We start from the raw sequence: 19,099 nt of genomic DNA on the forward strand, positions 1-19,099 counted from the left end.
TCGAACTTGGCAAGTCTGAACTACCAAGGACGCAAGTCCGAAGTTTGCGTACTTGGTATTGAGAAACGGCCCCTATACGCCTGGTTCTTTCTGTCATTCTCTGCGAAGTCTTGTTTAGTGTTTGTACTGCAATTTTGAGCGTTCTGTCTGTTATTCCCGTGTTCTTGGTTTCTGCCTGTCGTTGGATTTTCCTTTTTGCCTGTGACCCTGTTATTGTTTGGACTGATCACCCGTTGTTTATGACCTCTTGCCTGTTTTCTGGATTACGTTTTTGGATTACCCTCTGCTCAATAAAACTGCATTTGGATCCTCAACCTTCGTGTTTCAGAGCATTACGTGACAACATGTGGATGTAAGAATTTAAAATTAATAAGGCACATGTGAATGTAAGATCAATAAGATGTAAAATCAATTTCTGTTGATCTGTTTTCACTAGATTTGAATTACAGCACTTCTCATTCTTTACAACGTTGGGAACATTGGCAAATAGATGAGAGGACAATTAATCCTTGATTGGTTTGGCAACCAATCTTTGCATTTTTAAAACTATTATCACTTATTTGACCAGGCTGCACTTTGCGCTCTCATGTTATTTTAGTTAGTCATACATAGCCAGTATAAGAATGACAAAAGTATCCTTGAAAGTACTGCATATCTGCACAAATATGTGGCTAAATCATCGCTTTCACTTCTTTTTGCCCAAAGTAATTACACACACACACACACACACACACACACACACACACACACACACACACACACACACACACACACACACACCATTAGTGTTTTTTCTTATGAAACACAAAAGAGTAGCTCGAGTTTTTAAACTACTTAACATTGCAATTACCGGTACTCTTTCCTTGACAAGCTACATGATTAGAAATGAACCATAATATCTGAATTCAAGCTCATAGGTTTAGGTGGTTGGCTCATTATCAACACAAAAATAAAAGCTGAACACAGGCATGTACTGTACATTACCCTGTGTTGGTTTACATAAATGAGATGATGTGCCGGGTATTTGCTGGGTCTTTGTTCCAGACCACATTTTATCTGCTGGCTGATATTATTTTAGGAGCCTTTCATTATTTATGATGCTAAATTATAAATTGTTGCCATTTGCTTTTTTGACGTAATGATGGTATTGTTGCCAAGGGGATAGCAGCATGCACAGAGACATCATTGCTGTTTTTGTTTGTTTCTTGTCCTGTGTCACATTCTAGCATGGTGTGTTTTAGCAGTTCTTGTAGAGAACAAACATGCTCATTACAATGAGTTTGTTTCCCTGTTTCTGCCCTTCAACTCATCAAATGGTGCATTTAATATAACTGACTAAAAATACAAACCAACGAAAAACCCACTCTATGTGCCTTGTTACAGAATGAGAAATACATAGGATTAAATGGATATTTATGATACAGTATATTCACAATATTTTTTGGCTTAAAAAAAAAGCAACATTTGTATATCACAATCATTTTAATGCTTTTTGTACTGAGCCATTCATTTTCCTAAAAATCATGTCATTAGTCCTGTCCAGAGATCCTTTAAAAGTGTCAGTAGCAAAAAAAAGATTAATTTCTGTGAATCAGTTTAAACTGTAGCCTAAGTTTTATGTATCGATTCAACCTGGGAAGCTCTTACTACAGAGTTGGGCAGTCATTATTTCGCATTAATGGGATAGCTTGCCCAAAAATGAAAATTCTATCATAATTCACTCACCATCATGTCGTTTCAAACTTGTATGACTTTCTTTCTTTTGTGTAACATAAAATAAGATATTCTGAGAAATGTCTTTTTGAAATGTCTTTTTTCTTTGTCCATACAGTAGAAGCCAATGATTAAAAAAAAAAAAAACTAAAACTTTTGGTTACAGACATTCTTCAAAAAACCTTCTTTTTGTTTCGCAGAAAAAAGAAACTGGTTTGGAACAAGTTTTTATGAGTGAATAAATGATGACAGAATTTTTATTTTGTGGTGAACTCTCTCTTTAAGTCTTATCTTTAGTCATATCACCTAGCCTTAGCGCACACTCATTTGCAGGGACAATGTATCTTAAGGGATTATATGCTCTGTTTAGTGTTCTGCTCCAAAAATGCAGCTCTGTGGGCTCTACCATGTTTTTCTTTTCTTTTAGAAAAAAAAGAGTCATATATGCACCTCGAAATCTAGTTGATTTAAAAAAAAAACTGTATCTAGTGGTGAGAGAAATGAAGGTTGCTTCAGAATATCAACAATCCTGAAAATGAGTTTATATGTGCATGTAAATGGATTTTCATAATACTGCTGTTGAAAGCAGCTTGGACATGCTCTGTTATTGATTACCTCCCTTGGTAAAGAGATATTACACCAGTATAATAAGCAATATTCAGAATATAACTGTTTCTCAGGTGAAATGTAAAAAAAATATTTGCATGCCTCCTTTATTATAAAACTTCACTGGGGTCAAGGGAGTTTTTTCACATAGGCAATAACACATAAACTGTCGCTAAAATGTGGTTGTAAATATCCATGATGTTACATGCATATCTTGTTTTGCCATTGTGTTCAGCATGTTAGTTCTGCCCTTTGACCTAGTTTTTCCCAGTCTGTTCAATTAGTAATTTAATTCACCTGTTGTCCATTAATTATATCATTAGTTCCCTTTGTTTGTTTGTCCTGTGTGTATATATGTGTGTGTATATACATATATATACGCCGTGTTCTCACATATTCTCGGTTCGCCCTCTTTTGAGATAGTGTTTGGTTGTTTATTCTTTGTTGTTCTCCAAGTTTACTATTAAATATTACTCCAGTTAAATCTCCTTCATTGTGCGATATTACTTCAACCATTCCGTAACATTTGAAATAACAAATTGTTGTTTTAAATAACAAATTATAGTGCTTTACAAAAAAACATTTACAACAATTTTGGATGGTAATACAAAAAATGTCTACACTAGTTATTGGTCAATGTGAAGTCTGATACACCCCTTATTTACTTGCAGTAAATGTTTGTTTCCCTTAGAGAACCTCAATGAGTCTCATTATTTGACGTTCCTTAGCTAAATAAAAACCAGCAGTTATTCCTTTGGCTGCAGTGTTTAGCTGAATCAAATTTGACAGGACCACCTGAGCATCAGATTCATTCAGTTTGCTTTTGCCTGCTCCTGCTACCTCTTGCTCATTCAAATTTATTTGACGAAAAACAAGCCAAATGAATGAAATTGCTTTAATCTGTCCTTGAGCTGCTTTACAGCTGCTCACAGAGGAGAGAAAACGGCCCCTCAGAAATCAATGCCTGACAGTAAAATATGGGCATATTTTAAAAGTGACTGGAGAAGTTGCAGCATTTTACCAGGGAAAGTCCTTATCATGCAGAAACAGCCATGACGATGAGAGAAATTATAAAAACAGATTTAACGCATGATCCAAGTCACCGGCTAAGATTTATGAACCTACTTCATTATTCCAGGGTGCTTTGTCTTGTCAAGTGTATGCCCATGAGACCTGAGCAACGCTGGCGTGCCTCTTGGTATGTGTTCGATTATGCACTTGGACCCTAGAAACGTGCCAGTATAGCTCATTGATACACTGTTGATCCACTGTCCCATTGAACGATACACTAGGACTACAGTAAAATTTCAATATGAGCCACGTTTGCTAAGTACACCTCCCCACCAATCATTAACAAAGTTCTTTCCTTCATATAACACAAAGCCTTGATATTCTGCATGCCAAGTCCACTCCAAAAGGCAAATTTGTGTGGAAGTGCAACACAAACAACACCTAAAAGGACAGATTGCATCCTGAAAAGTCTTTGTCTGTACTGATTTGGGAAGTTTTCTATATTTCTGTCAGTACAGCAAGACATTGTGCTGCATATCCAATGCTGAATTGTCCCATCTACTGATTTACACCCTAATTGGCTTTCTTAACAGTCCTTATAATGAGATCATATGCTTCACAGAGCAGCACGTCCCCTTTGGTCTCCATATTTGTAGTACTTCTTTTCTGGATTAATAGTTTGGAAGCAGAAATTGAATGTTGGAGCCATCCATTCCACAGAGATGGCTATTGACTTGTTATACTTTCCCAGGCAAACAACTAGTGAATTGTGTTTGTCTTTTTCTATGAAATGGGTAATTTAGAACACCTGGTTTGGAGAAAAGTATTGAAACCTATTTGCAGTGTCTAGACACTTTCTATCCTGGTCTAACATTTCACACATAATGATTAAAATAAAAATATTGGTTACCAGCAGATAAATATCAAGGTAGCGTTAGTTCTGGCAGGTCACGTTAGTCAAGCTCGCATCAGCTGACTCTCAGCTGATCCACGTCTACCTATAGGAATGCGACGCCTATCACTGTATACAGTGGGGAAAACAAGTATTTGATACACTGCTGAATTTTGCAGGTTTTCCCACTTGCAAAGCATGTAGAGGTCTGTCATTTTTATAGGTACTCTTCAACTGTGAGTGACGGAATCTAAAACTAAAATCAATACCTTCAGTATTATCAGCAGCTATCGTGTTTCTCAGGAGCTAATGACCCTCCTCCATCCCCAGCTCCTCCTCTCGCCCAGTCAGGATTTGACATTCTGATTCCCCTAGCCTGGGAAAACCCAGACCACTTCCGGCAAATTTAGATTTGCTCTGCAAGTGGGTCTGGCAAAGAGCCCATTGAAACCCATTTCCAATCCGTCGAAATCGCGGCACCAATCAGAAACGTTGGGGCGGGCTTTACACGATGACGACAGAGCAGAGACGGTCACGCAGATTTTGTACATTACAAAGATGGATGCCGCCGTGGAACATCACAACATCACTCGTTCGAATCAGCTATCGCGTCTGTTTCAAGCGATTTAAAATTGTAATTTTCGTTAACACAAACAGAGAATTGCTGAGAGTCTCGAGATGTTTCTCCGTCGCTCTGCATACGTCATGTCATTCATCGCTCTGATTGGTTTTAGTTCTATCCGACGTCCGTTGGTGACGCCCTGTGGAAATGAATTGTCTATGGAGCTTTGCCAGACCCTAACTCAGTTACAACTGAGAGTGGTCTGGGTTTTCCCAGGCTATGATTCCCCATGAATCAGAATAAATTCTCGAACTATGTTGTACTTTAAAATCTTGAATTCAATATATTTGCATACATTCATGTTGGTTCTGTTCTGTTTACCCTAAGGGGGGTTATTGCTGCTCTCCCTGCTCTTATCCATGCTAGGCTGCAGGGATTTCTCGCCCAGACCGGAACCATACCGCCAATCCAAACTGTATGCTAATTGTCAATCATATTTGACGATAGTGGTCCTGACAGACTTGCACATGCGTATACAGTTTTTACCACAATGCTTTAAGTTAGCAAAATATTAATGTGTTCAACATAACATTGCAAATCTTGTTATCATAATATAGTTATTTTATGTAAAGTGATCACAAAAGTATTCATTTTATTGAGTAAGAAAATGACTATAAAGACATTTTCTTTTTCTTTTGTTATAACAAAATATGAATATGTATTAATATCTTATATTAATATGTACTAAGTAAATATTAGTACAGTTGTCAAATTGTCAAGCTTATATGGAATGTTTGTTTCTGTCAAATGAACAAAAATGTTATGCCATTTTGACAGTTCTGAATATTTGTGGAGACTTTACACTAAAATTTTGTGTCATGGACCAGTTTCTAGCAATTTAAATGCTGGTTGACCAGCTGTTTATCAAGAAAATGCAGATGTTGAAGCTCGTTGACAGACATTATCTTTATAGTGAGGCTGGTGGCCCAGGACCGTCTTGATTAAGCTACTTAAAGTCCCCATGAAATCAAAATTGAAGTTAAAAAGCTTTTAGTATGATGTTAGCCTTACTGTTATCTATAAGCTAGTGTGCTCCAAAACAATGTCAAAATTCGCATTTAGAAGATATAAGCATTCAAAACTTAGTCTCTCACTTCCGCCAGTATCAACGATTTTGATGACATCACTCTGCACTTCAGCTTCTCAACAGATTTTCTGTCCAATCAAATGCTCTCTAGAATCTGAAGCGTCCTGCCACTTATGGAGCTGAAGCTGTATTCGGTCACTAGTTCACACATTGACTATTTTTTACATAGTGAATGGCACATAGTACACTATATAGGCGGGGATAGGGAATTATTCAGACAGTGTAAATATGCGTTCCATTGGGGTGAATGAAGTCCGTATTCACGTTAGTGTCACACGAACTGCCACAGTGCACACACAGTCTGCACCGGTCCAGAGACACGACAACACAGAGCGGATCATATGCGAGAGTCTGCGCAGACCACAAAACGTATCGGACCCATTTCTGCACAGAATGCTAGATTTTAAAGCGAAATGGAGGAGATTAGGAGGAGATTAGGAGGAAACTGCAGCTAAACCGAGCTCAACGGCTCTGGCCGAGCTATGATATAAACAAAACACTATTTTTGCTATTTGCTATTTTAAAAAGGGTGAGGAGCTGTTCGATATGTCCCACTCTGTCTTCCTGTTTCAGTGGAAGTTTACGTCACCACATTGAATAATGTTGCGCGTTTCAAGGCACTTTGGTGGACCTTTAAAAAAAGCCGGGTGCAGACTCCAAAATATGGATTTAAAAGGGATGTGAGAGCCTGCATAGATTTTTGCACGTCTATCTGCTGTGTGAAAAAAATTCTTGAGTGATGACCTGACCTTCATCTAGGTACTCTGGACGACCTCATACTTGTCGTATTTTAGTACTGGTTCTCTAGAAGCCTACAGTGTATCTGTCACCGAAAGAATAAATGTGTGACTGATTGATAGCAATGTCCTTTTTTGCTTAATAGAGCTGCAGGTCATGAATTTTTGAGGCAATGCTGAAGAAATTGCTTGTCCTCTGTCTTAAAGCAGAAACCTGAAGTGATAAATGATAGTGTTTTAACTTTATATATGAAGGTTATTCATATACTCTCATCTGGTCATTTTCTTGTCAAAATAATTTATCTTTGACTTTGCTCAACCTGTACTCCTGAAAGTATACCTGGCAGAGTCAGAGTAGATGTCGGATGTGCTGGCTATATAAGATGATACATTTACTTTATATATAACTTTCAGGGACATCTAAGCAAAACAAGAAACCAACATAAGGGTACTGGGTAGTTCTAGGAACTAGCCACCAGGGTGGTTCCCCGAGAATGGTTCTCTTTGGAACATTTTCCTGGTTGCGTTTGCAACACCTGTAATAACTCTGAAGTGACATAAGCCATGCTTGTTGTTGTGACTTTTATTTTGACAGCGCGGCGGACCTTTAAACTGACAGTACTGAGAACGCCAGCCAGAGCCTGAGCACACAGTGCTCGCATTCTATGTGTTAATTTGTTTACAATCTGTCTAACAGTCCTGTCTTATACGATATTAGATAGAACTTTTCTAATTGGCGTTCGGCCAATCAGCGTACACTAACGTCACTGGTAGTTCCTAATATTGCTGATTTAGACCCTACTCTGAAGTAGGTGCTAAATTAGTTCCTCCAAAAAAAGTTCTTAGAACTAAAATCGTTCCTAGTTCCTGCTGTGCGAACACGCCAAAAAAGTTGTACTTCCGCCAATAGTTCTAGAAACTATGAAAAGGTTCCTCCAGTGCGAAAGCCCCTAGGTAGAGTTTGAGGGTTGCCCGGGGTGCTGCAAGGTAATAGTGATTTAGCTTATGTCATATATATATAAGCTTTCATCCATTTACAAGCATGCCATCCCTGCAGAGATTACGAATAAGGAGCATTTAATGTGTGAAAAGATTGAACAAGTGCACCCCATTAAAACTTCATGAAGATTCAGGACATCAGGCTCTCCCGGTCAAAATCTGATTCCTGTCACAGTTATTGGCATGTGTGTGTCTGTGCAAACCATTTCACTTAGGTCCTTGGAAATCACTACACTTATTTCCAGACCAATTTATAATCTGCAGCTAAATGTGATTTGATGTGTATCCTGAAATGGAATATGATTGGAATGAGATTGCTTCCTATGCTCCCTGCTACCCATCTCTATAGCATTTCACGCCTCAACTTTAAATTACTTTGTCAAGAGTGTTTTTCAGTTTCAGGCCACTGAGCCGTCTTTGCATAAGAAATATAATTGAACCCATTATTTTTCAGATATCTGTGTGTATTTAAATATATAAAATCAACTTCAAACCTCATCCTTCACTGATAACACATTTCAAATTTGTCAAAAAGCGAGTACAACACTTGGCTGAGACACTCATATAACGTCAGAAGCAAAAATACACTTTAATGGACTTGAATTGTGCGGTCTTGTCAAGAATGGGTAATGTGCTTAAAAGAAGAAAAAAATGTTCCTGAATTATTTTAAATGCCTCCTTTGTTAGCCTGTCACACCTGCTAAAAATACTGTGGTGAATGGGCTGAACAATCTGTAATGGTGAGTACGGATAATTGGGATCAAAATATTTTTACTAGAATTTGTAAAACAACATATTCTTCAACTTTAAGAAAAAACAGGCATATTAGTAATGTGACATTACTAATTACATTAATTTCCTTGGTTATGTTGTGTGCAAAAGCTGTGAAGTGAAAGTATTAGAGTTCTTATATATGTAACCATGTCATTAATACTTTGCTAGCTAATGCAAAGACAATTATTTGAAAGAAAGTGTTTTGTTAAAGACAAATCGCTGTCATTTTGATTGTTTTTGTATACAGTACATTTAATGTAATCCATAAGAAAGAAATATCAATGTTTTTTAAATGTTTTGTCTCGCATATCTGCTAGAGTTTCAGATCTCAACTGATTTTGAGATATTTAATTTGAATAGTTTGATATTGAGATTGAATTGGATAAGATAGAATTGAATTATGTATCATCACATTTTTGTATATGAACAAATGTATATAAAGTAAATATTTTTAATTTTACATATAAAATGTATGTAAAATATAAAATTAGTTCTGAAGGGTTTTCTCCATAGACATTAACTAAATAATTAGGACCATGTGAAATGCGCAGCAACTATTATTGGAGTTTCTCATTTTAACAACATGTATTGCCTTTAAACTTCTGAACTTGGAAAGGTCCCCGTGCATCACATCCTCTCTGCCTCGTGTCAACGTTGTGAGATTATATGTGCCATTTTAGGACATAGGCTGTCATGCTCAGTCAAGAGTAATAAATCCTTGTGTCTCATTAAACTAATCCTTCCTTAAATGCACGAGTGGCATTTTTAATGTATCATTTCATGCATATTTTAAATGTTGCTTTTCCCCTCTCTCTTTTTCTAAGTTCATACGTTTTTTTCACATTCACCCTGAATGGAAGATTGTCAGAACTGAAAGATTAAGCAGCTCTTCAAGCAGGAATACTCGGGCTTAGCAACTTTTCTGAACGCAGGCTGTCAAATTGGTGTTCTGTCTTCTGCACATTCTATTTCCGATATTTTCTTATTCTTCCATTTTCTTCTCTGAAGACGATTCTTGATTGACAGTTGAAGTGCTAGCACAATATGAAGTATTTCGAGCCAAGGGTCTTTTGCGCTGCAGTTCAGACAGAGCAAAGCTTTGACTCAGATAAAAGGCAGAGATGTGTTTCACTGTGGTTCAGGGCTTCATATAAGCCACTTGACTCCTGTCATTGGCTGCGTTTACACTGACACAATTTTCAATCATCTACGTTTTTTCCCCCCTCACATCTGACACAGATCGGAATTTGTTGCACACGCGAAAACACAAAAATCCACACTATCACATCCTTTCTGAGCCAAATGTGTTTTTAAATTAGATACCCAATATCTGGATATCCAACCTCTAAACACATCTATCCAATTCCCCTTGGAATTCCAAACCACTGCAAGGCGAGGGCGACAACTTTGCCCACAAAGATAACTTTTTTATGTTGTATTATGAAGCAGACATGCCTGTATATGCTTGCACTAAAACTCACAGCTTTTTTTATTGAAGTGGAAACTTTATATTTTGGCAGAGACTATAGAGACTAGAATCATTAGAAATTTGTTTTCAACCTCTGTGAATTGTATAAATAAAACAGCTTTGCTACTGAAAGCATAATGATTCTCAGCAATAAGGTGCTAACTTTGTGGTTTTGTAATAAAACTCCCAGTTTCACTATTACACGGAGATGCTGTAGTCACAGGTTATTCTCTATTAAAAAAAAAACTAAAAAAATCAGATTAAGACTTACAGGTTAGCCATTGAGCACCATTAGAATGATCTGGAAGCTTTGCAGCAAATCAACTGCTTTCAGTAGAGATGACATTGCTCGAACACTGCAAAGACAGCAAGTAATGTAATCATCAGAGTCATCACAGCAGCCTTAACCCTAGAAAGCCTATGTTTACGACGATAAAGGGTATGTTTACAAGACAATGATGTACTAAAAACAGACGACAACATTATCAAAATGATCCTTGTTTACACTGATCTGCAAAAATTACTAGAAAGGCTGTATAATGCATGCCACGCCAGTAGTTGGCGATGTCACTTTGTCAAGAAACACCACACGAACATGTAATATGCATGCGTGACCATGTAAAACACATGCGCATGACGTCACTGTTTTCACAAATTCGCATTTTTGTAACTTACACAGAAACGGTAAAAGAACTTTGAAATCAGTTTTCAAAAGCTTGCATTTTCAGGCCCCAAAAAAGACGTGTTGTGACTTATGCGGCCAAAACTCATAAAAAGTTTTCAGTTTTCAGTTGAAAACAGTGTCGTGTAAACACACCCTTACGTGGAGTATTGACCATGCACACCTGACACTCCTCTGCCCTTATCACCAGCACCATAAGTAGCACGCACACACTCAGTCTTTGTCTGATGCTACAGACTCACTTGCCTCGCTACTTACCTGCTAGAATTTCCTGTGAGACTCTACCAACATTGTAAACTCGATCCAGTCATCTAAGCCGTTATCTATAGTCATCCCACGTCTCCTCTTCTGATCCCATGTGTGTGTCTGCTCTGCAAACCTGTTAGACAAGCTCAACAAGCTCAAACTCTCATTTATCTTTCTATTGATCATCTTACCTGTTAGTGGACTGTGTTCCTGCCGCTTCACTAATGAACTCACCTGTTTGAATTGATCCATCTCTCTACCGTCATTGTAGATCTAAGCCTGTACGTGATAGTTATAAAGATAGATATAAAGTTCTAAAAATATAAGTAATTTACATTACAAGCTATTGATCTTACTTTTTGGTCATAAAAATTGCAGCAACTGCTCCAATTTGCATAATTTTTCTCCGTTTCTTTGCGTGTGAACTCCAAATTCTTCTGTATTATACTATATGAGGCAATCAAATGTGATACTAAAATATGACAATTAAAAAAAATTCTGACTGTTATTTCATATGGCATATGTTCCGCTGTGTTTGCAGTACGTCAATTGCGTGGTGTCTCTGAGGTGTGTTTGTTCTATTGCAAAAGGATCGGCCCTTAGGAATTTACTTTTTGATATTGAGTGTGTTTGGTTCAGCATTTTTGACATCCTCAGCCTCCAACGTTTCTTTGAGGCTTTGATCTTGTGTATTTCTATGTCATCTCACTCATCGACTCAACATCAACCAAACACTTCACAGCAAAAGTGGGAATTGATGCCACCTATATAACTAAGGGTGGCTATATTCTGAACCACAGAAATCCTGTATGAGCAAACTATGCCGGGATACTTTTAAACGGATGTAAAATATTTTTAGTCACTTTGCACAGGATTGTCATTCAACACTCAAAGTGTAAGTGACATTTACCACTCTAATTGACGAGAGAGTAGCTGCAGCAAACTCTCACTGGGGTTAAGTGTCTTGCTCGAGGGTGCAATGGTAATGGCAGGTTTGTTATCTCAGCAACTCCGTACCTGCTGGATCACACTACCTCTGATTGAATCCACAACCTCCTCAGGGTATAGTTCTGCCATGGTCACTGACGGGCACTAAGGCAACATTAACACGACTGCAACGTTTTCCTTTGCGCTTTCGCGTCCCGGCGACAACATTGTCAAAACGATCCCTGTTCACATGGATCTGTGAAAACTATTAAAAATGCTGTATTATGCGTGCCAGGCCAGTAGTTGGCGATGTCACTTTGTAGAGAAGCACTTATAGACTGTAATATGTGTAGTACCCTCACCGCCTGGTAAGGGAAGATATACCGTCAATAAAAGACACAGGACACGGAGCTGCTGCAATTGATGAGTCTCTGTATTGTCTGAGCTTAATGCAAATATTTCTGCATTCTCATTTATCAATAAACATATAACAACTGATTATTTCTTTAGAAAAAGGCACAATATACAGAAAAATACATTAATTTAATTTTTTTTTTAAATTTCACCCTTCTATGACCGCATGGTCTCTGCCATCAGTTTAGCATTCACCAGTTGCAAACGTGATACACACACATGGTTAACTTGAAACAAACTTTTAGACATATATAAATTAACAATTAATACACTTCAAAGAATGACACTTGCCATTTTTTACAGCCTTGACTTATATAAAGTGTATTTCCACGACAATTTACTCGTATCATACCTGGTGAGGGGAGATATACAGTCAATAAAAGACACAGGACACGGAGCTGCTGCAACATCATCTGAGTCTCTGTATTGTCTGAGCAGCGCGCCCCCCTCCCCCAGCAGGTGAAAAAGTCCCAAGGCAAAAATAATCAAATGATCCATCGTCCATAGGCAAGGAATACCAATCGCCATCATCCAAAATCATACAGTATGCATTAATGACATTCAGTTTTTTTTTTCAATGACAACAACATATTTTTCTAATTTTTCTTTTTTCTTTTCCTTTATATATTTTTGTAACCACCACATACAGTATGCACGTAATGCGCATGCATGACAACACCGTTTTCACAAATTCACATTTGTGTAGTTTAAACTGAGACAATATAATTTTGTTTAAAAAAACATGCACTTTAAAACCCGTTTTCCAAAGTTTGAGTTTTCAAGCTCCCAAAACGCTGTTGTCGTATAAACGAACAGCCAAAAAGCATAAAAAGTTTTAGTTTTTTAGTTTAAATCGGTGCAGTGTAAATGGCCCCTAAGTTTTCCACTTTTTAACTTTTAAATGATTAATTGTTTGGTGGTTTTGTATGTACTAGCTATAGTGTAAACATAAACTACAAGCTTGCAGATACAGTTAGTATTGAAAGTTTTATGAAAAGTTACATTTTGGTGAACTTTGACTCTTTATATATATAAATATGTATCTCTATATCCTCTTTTGTTCTTTAAATGTAGTCTATATTTCATTGTCACATTTATTATTTTAGTAAATTTTACTTTTTATAGTATAAATTTGTTGTTTAAAAAGTAAAATTTACTAAAATAATAAATGTGACAATGAAATATAGACTACATTTAAAGAACAAAAGAGGAAATATATATATATATATATATATATATATATATATATGTGTGTGTAAACAGTCCTGTGCAAAAGTCTTAGACACTTTAGTATTTTCACCCCTCAAAAAATGGTTTTAAGCCAGTTATTTATATATTTTTCTGTAGTGTGTCGTTAGGAAATATAATTTTATATTTCCAAGCCATTAATTATAATAAACCTGCAGAACTACATTAAAACATATGTTTAAGTGCACCTAGGACAAAAGTGGACTTGGACTTGATGATGTGGGATCCATCATCTTTGTGCGGAGCGCACCGGCTGTTGTCAGACTCCTTGTGCATGCAAAAATCTCACTGGATTATTACAATTAATGGCTAAATTAATGTTTGGAAATGTAAATTGATATTTCTCACTGACACACTACAGCAAAGGATACAAATAACTGGCTTAAAAAAAAATTTGAGGGGTGAAAATACTAACGGGCCTAAGACTTTTGTACCGTAGTGTGTATATATATTGTTTTGCATCTGTTATTGACGAAATCAAAAACCCTTTGACAGTGATGATTTCATTGAGAATTACACCGCTTTTTCACAATCATTCTGTTCCTCTGTGCTTTCTGCAGGTGGTTTCTCATTGGAGTCCGTCCTCACCACACAGGCACTTCTCAAACTCTGCAGAATGAACAGGGCTTTTAACAGGAGAAAGGGTATGAAAATAGAATTCCTGCAATGTCAGCTGCCAATATGCCAACAAGCCTGACTGACTGATGAAGATGAATGTGCATTTATGAGGCTGGTTGAACTACAGACTGTTTATATATAAACTTGTTTTGAGTGACAGAATTCACGGTTACATTACATTTTCCTGAAAGAAAAGTCATTGAAGAACATGTTGGCTAAAATGTTTTGTATTTTTTGTATCTAATTACGTTCGTTTGGTGCACCATAAGGGATGCAGTTCCTAACATATTTTCTTTGGGAAAGTAATTACTTCCAGACCCAAACTGCATTTAAACTTGCTAAAATCAAGTTTCACCCCCACACTTCATGCAGGTTTTCAAAGCTTCATTTCTGGCACTCATCTCTGTTCTTTGTTTTCAATTCCAAAACTCCTCAACACACACACTTTGGATAATTTGAACATCATTGACAGAACTGGATTCATAGGTGACATAGGTTTGCTTACTTCCCACAGAAAGTGTGCCTTCTAGGCTAATGTTTTATTAATGGCAGTGACAGAAGAGCCTCTGGACTTGCTGGCATGGTCACAGCCCACGTTTGGCGAGTTTATCTCCAGCCACAGACACTGCAGTAGTAGGTTGCTTTGAATATTTCATAGCTCTCTACTGGGATTTGCTCGTTCCCTGAAATTATCGTTAAGTCCAAACAGGCACTCTCACTCACGACTCTTTCTCAGAAGGTGATAATGCTGCTTAACGAACTAGAAATTACGTGAGACTTCACATTCATTGACCTTTACAGTCACCGAGGGACAGTTTGCTGTGTGTAAACTGTTCTGCACCATTTGCCCTATTAATGACAAACGGTTCAAAAGGAATATAATTGTTTTAGGCATAAATGCATACTGTATGAATTTGAATGATTCATGCCTCCCCAGTACATAAATATTCTTAAACTGTTAAAGAATTTATCTATATTTACATACTTTTTCCCTCTTTAATATTAATTACAGACCTTATTATTTTCCCACCAAAATTTTAAATTGCAATTCTATAACCCAATGTATAAATGAACCTTGAATGTGCTACAGTGCATTATTAGGTGATTATGTACATTGTAACTGAAATAAGGTAACAGGTAATTCACGAGTTCATACTTTCATACAATTAGAGTGGGTTTAATGCGTATTTGGCGTGCTGTCCGGGGGGGAGAGCTTGGAGTTCGGCCTGAACCCAGAGTACTCCCCCTCCGTATGTAAGTGGTTAGGACTAGAAGTGTGGAGAAGGGGCGATGGAGGGATGCTGCTAAACTGTCAATGGATCGAGGTGAGACTGCTGAATCTATACAGTATATACCTCTTATCATTGATTGCTGAGTGCACTCCACTCGTGTTAATTATCTGAACGTGCTCCTCCCGAACTTTGTTAATAAAACATAGTTTAAATAAACATTTTCCGAATGAGAATTGAATCAAGAAATCAGTGCCGATAGTGTTATGGATATGTAGAATTGTGGTAAAGGTGTGCTGATTTTTAAGGCGTTACTTTACAAATGAGATTTGTGAGATTTTGAGAAAACGCTTTAAATATTGAAAATATTCTGCAAGTTATTTTTATAAATAATTGTTTTTAATTGTAACAATTTAAAAACAAGCATGAGGTTATCTGATCTTGGTTGGTTAACTGCTTTTAGCTGGTTTAAATCTCACTGACGGACCAAACCCCCTCTAAAACTATTAAAATCAGGATGACCAGTGGAAACTACCTTGGTGAAACACGGTGTTTCCCTTTCGAAAGGGATCTCACACTGTGTCGATGCCGCTATTGGGGAACGCCCTCCACGTGAACCGGTGTCTGAAAAACTATCCAATCATGGCAATCGAATTTGACTGGCGACAGCCTATGACGTTACTACTAGTGCGACCCGGAAGTATAAAAGCGGCGCCTAGAGAACATGTCATCCTCTTTTCGTCTTCAGGGAATGTTTTGTCTGATTTGCAATCACCTAAAAAAGGTAAGAACAATTATGTCAAGTGATAAGCGTTTCAAGAAGTGTGTGGACTAGGTCAGTAGATTTGATCAGGTCAGCCTCCCTGGTGGCATATGGGGTTGACTTTATGTAACTTTATGCCCCCCTCAGAAAGTGACTGGACAGGACTCCTTTCGGACCCCCTGGCCATATTCCCATAAAGTAACCCCTTCCATGGAAGCTGTTGGTTTCAAGCCAACAGGTTTGAGCGGCCTTGGTAGGCTTTTCCTTGTTTGGAGGCCTCTTTGAGGCTTATAGCTTGGGCAGTGACCTTAGGGAATAATGTCATTGACAACCTGTATGTGACCAGAAGGAGGAGTGTTTTCTTGGCTTTACAGGTTGAAACTGCCAGTTTTGACGTTTTGTCATGAGCCTTAATTGGCATGCATTCCCCTTAGCATGGTGGGATTGTACTTCGTTCCCCAATAGCGTCATAGACAGTACGAGTTCACTTTCGAAAAGGAATGTCTAGGTTACGACTGTACTTAGAACTGCGACACTGCATCATTAGCCATGCTTTTCAGGGATGCCTGATGAACAGTCCCTTCAGATGAAAGTGAATGAAATGTTCTCTAGGCGCCCCTTTTATACTTCCGGCTCGCACTAGTAGTGACGTCACAGGCTTTCGCCGGTCAAATTCGATTACCGTGATTGGATAGTTTTTCAGACACTAGTTCACATGGAGGGCATTCCCCAATAGCGTCATCAACGCAGTGTCTCGTTCCCTGTTCTCAGGGAACAGAGGTTGCAGTCGTAACCTAGACGGTTTGCCACCAGGGATGACCTTTATTTAGGTGAAGTTTTGCTATTCTTTTGCAAAAGGTTGAAACTGATATCATGTTCACAAGATAAATAAGCTTGGCATGATAATAACTCTAAATTAATGCACATTAAGTGACCTCATCAATGCACTTGCTTTTCACCAGTTGTTTTGAATGCTTACCCTTTATTAGGGGTGTAACGGTATGCAAAAATCACGGTTCGGTACGTACCTCGGTTTTAAAGTCACGGTTCGGTTCATTTTCGGTACAGTAAGGGAAAGAAATGCAAAACATTAAACTGCTGGTTGTTTACTATAAACTTTTTTTTAACAATTTGTTAACACTTTTTTAAACACACTTTTTAATAAAATATAATTAAAAAAAAAATTATAAAATAAAAAAAGAATAAGAAATAAAATACTGCTGCAAAGTTCTCCACTAAATAAAATACTCTTAAACCAATATTGGCCATGACGCTAGCGAGCGTGCCGTGTATGTGGTGATCGGGCCAAATTTTAGGCAGTAGATTTTAGACAGCAGTAACCGAACCCGACCCAAGCCCGACAGGCATAAAGATATTTATGTCCGAGCCCGACCCGAGAGTTAAAATCCCATTTTTTTTCTCATACTAATGACACATGTACGTTTGTTTGTGTGGAAAGCTCGCTTTTATTAAGCAACTGAAAGGCATTTGGAAATGTCAACAGATGAGCACATCAGCGCGCATGGAGCAACAAGCGCTCTTAACACAGGCGCGCATGCGCGCGTTTCGTTGTCACAGCAACATAAACAAATTTCCGCACACAGGAAGACAGATGTTATGGTAATATTTTACATGTATTTGAATCACAAAAACGATTAATCCGATTTAATCAGTGCAACGCGGAGACTTCCGACACTTAATATGTTTGTGTGGAAACTCGGAATTGACATGAAACGCGGCATGTTCCGCACACAAAACTAGCCTAATTTACGTGAAAGATTGCATTCGGTGCACATGTGAACCGTACCGAAAGTCCTGTACCGAAACGGTCCGGTACGAATACATGTACCGTTACACCCCTACCCTTTATGATTATTTGTGTTTAAACTGACAGCTAATCGGTGGGAGCATTACAAATGACCTTTAGACCTAAGCTCTGGACAGAGATGTCCTGCGGTGCAGTAACCTTTTCATGGCTCAGTGAGGTACAGAGAAAAGCAAAGGGTAAAGCTAAAAATGGACCTGTCTCCTTTGCACCAAGTTTATTATTTTTTAGTTTAAAGACCAATGAACTACATGAACCTGTTAATTGGACCATTGTGGTTTCACTTATATTTGCTTTAATATTTAAAAATATTGAAATGACCTAGTAGATCAATATTATGAATTTTGGAGGTCGCATGACTCAGCAATTTTCTAAGTAGAGACTCTGTACCTTGAATTCTGTGAATAATTATGTTGCTATGTTTTGCCGTAACAGGTTGTGGTGTCCAGGGTTTTCCTTGGCTCAAAATGTGGCTAAGGCGGTGTTAATCAGATTATTGAAGAAAACAACACTTATCAAGTTAAAGTCACCATGAAAATAAGGGACACCATGAATCTGCAAAGCTGAAAACATTTCCCTTATGGGATGCAACATTAATTTAGGGAACCATTTAACCTTCTATACGTACCAGGCTTCAATGGCTTTGGTTTGCCTTGGATCTCCTTGATCAGTGGATCAGTTCGAGGATGAAGGAGACTAGGGCTGTCACTTTTGAGAAAAATCAAATTCGAACGGATATCAAATATCAAGAAATGTATTAGAATATATTCGAATATATACGAGCCCCACAAAAAAAAAAAAAAAAAAAGAACACAGTAATGGAGATTCGATCACAAATTTATTAACAGTCTGACAGTGATAAACAGGACTCAGGCCATAGCCTGTCTGAAAAAAAATGTTGACTTAATGTTTAAAACAGCAGGTTATCAACTTAATCTATATGAAGTGCCTATGCATAGCCAATCACAAAATTAGGCTACATGGAAGAAAAAAAAACTGAATCGGAACAGCACGGCACAAACAATAACGTGACAACTTAAACAGCAGCAGGATTGCTAGAAACGCCAATCTATCAACTTGATCTGGATCTGCGGCTCTTTTTATTGACGATGTTCCCTGCGGTGGAGAACACACGTTCGGAGCGCACAGACCTGCCTGGCACACACAGGTATTTGTGCGTCAATGTTTAGAGAAGAACCTTATCTTTAACGGTTACTTTGCTATCTACGGTGTAGAAC

General features: G+C 37.8%; 1 protein-coding gene across 4 annotated transcripts in view; it reads left to right on the forward strand.

Moving 5' to 3' along the window:
* The window catches only part of gulp1b (GULP PTB domain containing engulfment adaptor 1b), a 108,895-nt gene that overhangs the window by 67,528 nt on the left and 22,268 nt on the right, over positions 1-19,099 (forward strand). For all 4 annotated transcript variants that reach the window (XM_079627636.1, XM_079627638.1, XM_079627639.1 and 1 more), the window contains exon 2: positions 13,987-14,070. In XM_079627636.1, coding sequence (XP_079483762.1) covers positions 14,043-14,070 — 28 coding nt within the window. In that variant the 5' untranslated portion in view covers positions 13,987-14,042. The remainder of the gene's footprint in view (positions 1-13,986; positions 14,071-19,099) is intronic.

Source organism: Phoxinus phoxinus, assembly GCF_949152265.1.
Source record: "Phoxinus phoxinus genome assembly, chromosome: 11".
In the NCBI taxonomy this organism is placed as follows: Eukaryota; Metazoa; Chordata; class Actinopteri; order Cypriniformes; family Leuciscidae; genus Phoxinus; species Phoxinus phoxinus.